Source organism: Balaenoptera physalus, assembly GCF_965194825.1.
Source record: "Balaenoptera physalus genome assembly, chromosome: 1".
In the NCBI taxonomy this organism is placed as follows: Eukaryota; Metazoa; Chordata; class Mammalia; order Artiodactyla; family Balaenopteridae; genus Balaenoptera; species Balaenoptera physalus.
The window spans coordinates 164,843,981-164,852,396 of NC_138882.1; the positions used below are offsets into that span (position 1 = coordinate 164,843,981).

General features: G+C 38.1%; 1 protein-coding gene across 1 annotated transcript; it reads left to right on the forward strand.

Moving 5' to 3' along the window:
* Nucleotides 1–5,946: 5,946 nt before the first annotated feature.
* On the forward strand, nt 5,947–8,186 carry GJA9 (gap junction protein alpha 9; the record flags this gene model as incomplete). The annotated part of the gene is made up of 1 exon (XM_082422099.1): nt 5,947–8,186. One exon carries the CDS (start codon nt 5,947–5,949, stop codon nt 7,489–7,491), a length of 1,545 nt encoding a protein of 514 aa, XP_082278225.1. The 3' UTR covers nt 7,492–8,186.
* Nucleotides 8,187–8,416: the final 230 nt, after the last annotated feature.

Sequence of the window (8,416 nt, forward strand, 5' to 3'; positions counted from 1 at the left end):
CACAAATAATGTTCTATGCTGAAAATAAAAAACTTTTCACATCTGTCAGACTATTGATTATCACTTTCCATCACTGTTCGAGTCGATAAGTCACTGTTTGGGGTGCTTTATATGCATTATTGCTCATCTTTTTAACAACCCAGAAAGGCAGCTATTACTCTGTATCTTAGAGAGGAGGATATGGGAACTCAAAAAAAATCAAGTAACTTGTCTAAGAGGGGGCAGGATTTAAAGGTTGGTAATAACTTGACAGCCCATATTCTCCTGCCCTCCTGGTCTATCAGTGCTGTGTTCCCCAAATACCAAAAGTTTATTGTATCATGGTGGGGTTTCCCTGGTGGCGCAATGGTTAAGAATACTCCTGCCAATGCAGGGGACATGGGTTCGAGCCCTGGTCCAGGAAGATCCCACATGCCTCAGAGCAACTAAGCCTGTGTGCCACAACTACTGAGCCTGATGCTCTAGAGCCTGCGAGCCACAACTACTGAGTCCACGCACCACAACTATTGAAGCCCGCACGCCTAGAGCCCGTGCTCCACAACAAAAGAAGCCACCGCAATGAGAAGCCCGCGCACCGCAATGAAGAGTAGCCCCCACTCGCCGCAACTAGAGAAAGCCCGTGCACAGCAACAAAGACCCAACACAGCCAAAATAAATAAATAAACAAATAAATAAATTTATTTTTAAAAAATATCATGGGAGTATGGGAAGAAACATTTCTAAGGGTGTACCAAGAATGGTAGAAATACCTTATAGAAGAATTCTCTGGATTGCTAGTTTAAGATTCAAATAGTGTGGGCAACTAAGCCCTTGCGCCACAACTACTGAGCCCGTGTGCTGCGACTACTGAAGCCCGCTTGCCTAGAGCCCGTGCTCTGCAACAAGAGAAGCCACTGCAATGAGTAGTCCCACTCGCTGCAACTAGAGAAAGCCCATGTGCAGCAGCAAAGACCCAACTCAGCCAAACAAAACAAAAAAGATTTGAATAGTGTGTCTAGGATCCCAAGGAACCTGGAACTGTCTTTCTCGTGCACACTATGTACCTGGACTCTTTTTGGAGTCTCATCTATGATAAGATTCTCATCCTTTACGTGGCTAGTGGCTCTTCTATGAGTGGGTATTTACAAAAGGTAAAATGTCATCTGAAAGCTGGGATGCCTGTGTCCTTTTCTTGTATGGAACCCAGATTGCTGGCCATTCTTTTTCCAAAATAGTAGTTTTAGGTCACCTGAATGCAGGAAATACAATTTTTTCTTCTTTTATCATAAGCATGTTTTATTTAAAACCCACCTAAACGTGTTGCTGTATTCTGAAAGGAGGATACATGCTTAATTAGATATAGTGAGAAAAGTAGTATTTTAGCATTTTGAGAAAAGCTGATCTGGGATTTGTTTCAGAATTCTTTAGAATTTGAGTATGAGAATACAGTTATGTTCTTGGTTAAACAAAGAACTTAAAAGAAACTCTTTTACCTTTCCACCCCAAACCTGCTCTTTTCCCTTGTGATGACCTTTGTCAACAGTTGGGTGTATATTCTCCTAGACCTTTTTCGACTCAGGATGAGCAGAAAGGGAAATGGCTTTCAGTTGATGGCTGACTCACTCATTGCATTGAACTGCACTGAATCTGCTCTATACCCACCAAGGGATAAATTCAGAGAACAAGTTGAAGATGACTTTGGTATAACTTCTCAAAGCATGATTTGCTTCTCAGATTTACCTAAACTAAGAAAGGTTTGGGTTAATCTCGCTGTTTTAGCTATTTAAATGTACATATGAAATGAAGGTTTTTAACAAGATAAATGAGATCATACTACATGTATTGTTCTGTAACTTGTTTTATAATATGACTTAGGGATCTTTCTGTTAGTTCCTAGAGATCTTTATTCTCTGAATTGTTAATGATAAAGATGTACTATAGTTTATTTAACCATTCCTCTATTGAACACTTAAGTTGTGCTGATTTTGTATTATTACCAACAGTGCTATGTGAACATCCTAGTATGTGCAGTGTGTCTTTGAGAATGAATGAATGAATGGATATTTCAAGCATCCAGAAGCAGAAATGCTATGTTTATTTTGATAGATTTAAACTACCTTTTTGTTTTTTGGCCGTGCCTCATGGCTTGTGGGATCTTAGTTCCCCGACCAAGGATTGAACACGGGCCATGGCAGTGAAAGCTCCAAGTCCTAACCACTGGACCACCAGGGAATTCCCTAAATTACCTTTTTAAAAATTAATTAATTAATTAATTAATTTTTGGCTCAGTTGGGTCTTTGTTGCTGGGGCTTTCTCTAGTTGTGGCGAGCGGGGACTACTCTTCGTTGCGGTGTGCGGGATTCTCACTGCGGTGGCTTCTCTTGTCGCGGAGCACGGGCTCTAGGCATGCGGGCTTCAGTAGTTGTGGCACGCGGGCTCAGTAGTTGTGGCTCGCGGGCTCAGTAGTTGTGGCTCGCAGGCTCTAGAGCGCAGGCTCAGTAGTTGTGGTGCACGGGCTTAGTTGCTCTGCGGCACGTGGGATCTTCCCGGACCAGGGCTCGAACCCGTGTCCTCTGCATTGGTAGGCGGATTCTTAACCACTGCGCCACCAGGGAAGACTCTGAATTACCTTTTAAACAGCTGTATCCATTTATATTCTTACTGATAGCATATGAGAGTAACAGTTTCCTCATACTTTTGCCAAAAGCAGGTATTATAAATCTTGAAAAAATTTACATTTTGATAGTTAAAAAATAATACTTTATTTTAATTTGTATTTCTCTGACTACTAATGAAGCTTAGTGTTTTTTAAATTTACTAATAATTTATAATTTATATATTACACATAATATATAATTTATATAATACATAATATACAAATATGAATATATATATATATATTTTCCTGATGAAAGGGTTGCATTTAATTTGAAAATTAGCTATAGTTGGCAAAGAAGCCCAGGGAAGAAATATTTATCTGCCATCGCCAACCCACTAGGTCACTAGCTCTGAAGAGAGATCTTTAATGACCTAAAGTGCAATGTAATTGTTAATAATAGAAAACTAGACAGAGAAACAGGATTCATCTAACTATGAAATCGGACATGACCCATTGATTATTAAGACTGATGACTAAGAAGTTATTATCTAGTTAGATTATTTTGGTACTAGAAACATCGTTCACATTACCAAAAACAGTGATGTCTTTCTGGGTTCCCCGGGGCGTAAAGTTACCATTAAAAAAGCACACAACATCTGGTGTTTTAAATGTGACATCTCTGAATTATAGAGGAGCCATTTATTCAGCTTAATTTGGGGCTCATAATTTTAGTCTCCTAAACTGTGCTGTAGTATTAGAAATGTTGGAAATATTCTTTATGTGTGCTGCCCAATAAGGTAGCCACTAGGCACATGTAGCTATTTACATTTAATTAAAATTAAATAAAATTAAAAACTCAGTGCCTCTGTTACACAAGCCACGTTGCAAGTGCTCAACAGCTATGTGTTTCTAGTGGCCATCTTATTGGACAGTGCAGATGGAGTCTATTCCAACATTGCTGCAAAAAGTTCCACCGGATTTAAAAAAAAAAGTTCCATTGGGTAGCGCTGTTTTAGAAGCAGGAATGAAGACAGGGAGATGGAATTTAGCTGATGCCTGACTCACTCACTGCACTGAACCAAACTGAATCTGCTCTACATCTGCAAAGGGACACATTCAGAGATTAAGCTGAAGATGGCTGTGGTATAACTTTTAAGCATGATCTGCTTCAGATTTACCTACACTGAGAAAGGTCTGTGTTAATCTCTCTGTCTTAGCTAATTAAGAGTCATTTGAAATTTTTTCTTTTCTTTTGAACTCTATAGTACTGTATCTGTGTATATTAGTATTTGTGTCACTTGCTATGAAAGCTTTAGGACCTAAGATTTGAAGCTAAATGATAGTACTTCTTCTTTCAGGAAATACCATGCACTTGTCCTTTAAGGAAAAAAAAAACCTTTAATTTCTTTTGGTGATTTTAACAGTAAAGTGCTCATGGTAAAAGAAAAAATTAAAATATATATAATTATAAAAAATTAAGTCAATTGTAATCACACTATCCAGAGATAATCATAGTTAATATTTTGATGAATATCCTAGGCTTTATTGGATGCATCTCTACATATAAATAAACTTACAATAATGGGGCCATATTATTCTATATTTTATAATGTGAATGTTACTGAAACGATATATCAATGTCTTTTTATATTAGTATATATTTATTATTTCTATTGGTTGCATAGTACCACACTGTGGATGTACTATTATTTATATGTACAAAACAGTCTTTCTTGTATTGATAATTATTTTGGATATTTTCAAGTTATGATTATTATAAACAACAAGAATAATATCTTTGCTTACACTTTAAAATGCTTTGGATTGTTGGGTCAAAGAGTATAGTACTATTAACATAATAAAGTCAAATAGAAATTTTCTCTATCTCAGGAATACAACACAATTTTAGAAGTTTGATGCTTCTGCAAGTCTTTTGAACTATATAAAGCTTTCAAAGAGGAACTAAAGACTCTAGAACCTGTTATTTAAAAAGTCAAAACTTTCACTATTTGACATACCTAATTTAAATAATTAAACTTGTAAGAGAAAACAGATGATTTCTTAATATCTCTTTCATGAAAATTTCAAGTGTGCTTAGAGAGGAAAAATAACAGTTTAGTAAAACAGTTACGAGCTGACTTTAGAGCCACAGTGATTGAGTTTGAAAACCACTTCTAGCTGTGTGATCTTGGGTAATTTAAGGTGTGCCTCAGTTTCCTGATCTGTAAAATGGGGGAACAACATACCTACCTCATAGGATTTTTGTGATGAACATATCTTGTAGCTATAATATCCCAGTATGTTGTTTGATTGTGTAACATTTCCCTTTCTATAAGGGATATAGGACATACATTTATATGTTAAATGAAAGTGAATGAAAACATTCACTCTTTTTTTCTTTCCTTTGGGATATATTTTCTCTTAGATATCCTAGGGTATCAACTCTAATATGGAACCTACTGGCTCATAATCCAAGCATCTGTATTATAACTCGTACCACTGCTCCCTCCACAAAGCAAGCTACATGTCTTAAAAAGGTCAAATACTGTTATAATGAAAATTTCTATAATACTACCACCATACCAATGATCAATTTATTTCAAGCAATATCTAATAACAACCTGGTAGTACAAAATAGTTGAGAATTTTTGGAAAATTTTCACAGCAAAGTTAGTAATAATTTCATAAATATTCATAAATATATTACTGAAATGATTTCTGAAAATGCTCAAAAACTGCCAGAAAGAAACTAGAATTTAGACATTTAAATGTGGATTAAAAAACTAATCTACATTCTTATAGCGAGAGCCAGATTTGTTTCTTTTGGTTTCTTTAAATGCTGTATCTTACTGGATTATGAAATGAAACATGCCTTTTCCTTTGTGCATAAATGAGATTTTAAAATCATTGACTTTGGTTATAGTTTTTATATAAAATAATCTTAATAGGTTTGTAAGATCAAGTCAGTAGTTTTAGGAACCTCTCCAAAAGTTCTCAGTTAAAAAAAATAAAACAACAAACTTCAGCTGAGTAAGAAGACTCTTTTCTTACAGGAATTCCTATAATTCTGTTCTTCATAGGAGGGAATATATACACCCCTCCTCCAGGTATCTTTTTTTTTCTCATTGCATTGTAAGGTCTAAACATAAATGATTTTATATTCCTGACATCTTAAACATATTCTTGGTAACAGATTATTACAACTTTCTAGGGAAAAAAGTAGAGCAACCAGCATGCTGAACGAGTGATGCTTTGTTCATATTTTGGCCATAGGTTTGCCTTAAGAAATAGCACACCCTTCAGAATGGAAGAATTTATCTGCCTCCTATTTGATGGGGTTCAGAGCTAAGATGGCTGACTAAATAAACATGGGGGACTGGAATTTCCTTGGAGGCTTTCTGGAGGAAGTTCACGTCCACTCCACCATGATTGGAAAGATGTGGCTCACCGTCCTGTTCATATTTCGAATGCTTGTTCTGGGTGTAGCTGCTGAAGATGTCTGGAATGATGAGCAGTCTGACTTCATCTGTAATACAGAACAACCCGGCTGCAGAAATGTATGCTATGATCAGGCCTTTCCTATCTCCCTCATTAGATACTGGGTTTTGCAGGTGATATTTGTGTCTTCACCATCCCTAGTCTACATGGGCCATGCTTTGTACCAACTGAGAGTTCTGGAGAAGGAGAGGCAGATGAAGAAAGCTCAACTGAGGGGTGAACTGGAGGAGGCAGAGCTTGAAATGCCTGGGGATCGGAGGAGATTGGAGCAAGAACTGCGTCAGCTTGAGCAAAGGAAACTAAATAAAGCTCCACTCAGAGGAACCTTGCTTTGCACTTATGTGATACACATTTTCACTCGCTCTGTGGTTGAAGTTGGGTTCATGATTGGACAGTATCTTTTATATGGATTTCATTTAGACCCTCTATTTAAATGCCACGGCCACCCGTGTCCAAATATAATTGATTGTTTTGTCTCAAGACCCACAGAAAAGACAATATTCCTATTATTTATGCAATCCATAGCTACTGTTTCACTTTTCTTAAATGTTCTAGAAATATTCCATCTAGGTTTTAAAAAGATTAAAAGAGGGCTTTGGGGACAATATAAATTGAAGGATGAACATAATGAATTTTGTACCACCAAGTCAAGACAAAACCTTGCCAAATATCAAAACACATCTGCAAATTCACTGAAACGATTCTCTTTTGCACCTGATTACAGTCTGTTAGTGGAAAAGCAAACACACACAGCAGCGTATCCTGGTTTAAATCCACCTGCATTTCAGACAGATCCTGATAATCACAGTGGAAATGATGACAAAGGCATTCTGGATGAACAGGAAACGCTACTTTCTGAGATGTGCATGCTTAGTGCTACCTGTGGTCATCTTCAAAACATCAACTCAAGTAATAAAGAAGACACTCACAAAATATCTGGAAAAGAAGTTAATGGTAACCAGTTGAGGGGAAAAAGAGAAACTGATGGCAAAGACAGCAAAAGGAACCACTACTCTAAAGGTCACTGTTCTATTCCAGGTGATGCTATAGATCTGAACAACCACACGGGGCAGTCACCCCAAACAGCTTTCTCTCTGCCAGCTAACTACACCTGGAAACCGAAATGGCTTCGTGCTGCCTGGGGTCCCTCTGCAGAAAATGAAAACCAGGCATTACCTCCTAAAGGCAACCTCAAGGGCCAGCTCAGAGAGAGCACAATCAGAACCCTTCCTCCTTCACAGGGAGACTTCCATCCACTTGACATTCCAGACACTCCTGATTCTTTGGGAGGGTTGTCCTTTGAATCCGAGTTGGTCAGAACCTGCAGTAACCCTACTGCTTGTCCTCCAAATCATTTAGTGTCGCTGACAAACAATCTCATTGGTAGGCGGGCTCCCACAGACCTTCAGATCTGAACAGCTGTTGGCTTTTAGACATTCTGTGTATTACATTATCAAAGAAGTAGCTTAATGATGGTCGAGCACAGAAAAAACAGATAGGGCAGCTCTACAGACCAGCTGTTCAGACAGACAACTGCAAACCCATCTAAAGAAGGGAAAATGGCTCTAATTCTGAATTGGGAAGGAGTAGTTTCAAGTTCAAAGACATAGAGTTACCAAGTCAGTACTACTTTTCTACAGGCTCCCTTCAGAATAACACTAATTTTGGGAAAATCACATGTCAGAATCGAAGCTAAATGGAACCAGGTTTTTCCTTGAAGGGAGCACAGCCTTCAGAGATTGTTCTTAATCTATGTAATTCCCTCTTTTGGTTATTAATCTTTTACTTCTGGACACTGATTAAACTTTGCCCCTGGGACTTAACGCAGTTTCTTTATAGACTGCAACCTGATCTGTCTTGAAGATAATCATAATGTTGCTATCTAGGTAAATAAAATCCTAAAAAGATTGGTCGCTTTCTTTCACCAGTTTATAGTTAGCATCGTGATTTAGTGCCAGGATCGGAGTCTTGGCTCTACTACTCACTGGTTATCTATCCTTGACAGTTTACTAACAGTACGTACCTTACAGGGACGGTGTGAGAATTAAAATAAGAAACATATGTGTTTAATGCACTGCCAGGCACACAGTAAGCGCTCAAAAGTGTTAGCTATTATTAGCACATTACTGCTCACCCTCCGGAGACCCACATCAAGTTGGCCACAAAACAAGGAGACTCCAAATATAAGAGCTGGAGCCCAAACAGACGATTCTAAGCAGTCCTCCAGCCATTGGAAATCCAAGGGTTGCCCTCGTCAGTGCGCCCTTTTTCAAGATGGGAATCGACAAGCCAGCACACACACGCTGCCAGAGCTTCTGAGGTCCTAGTTGAGACAGGTCC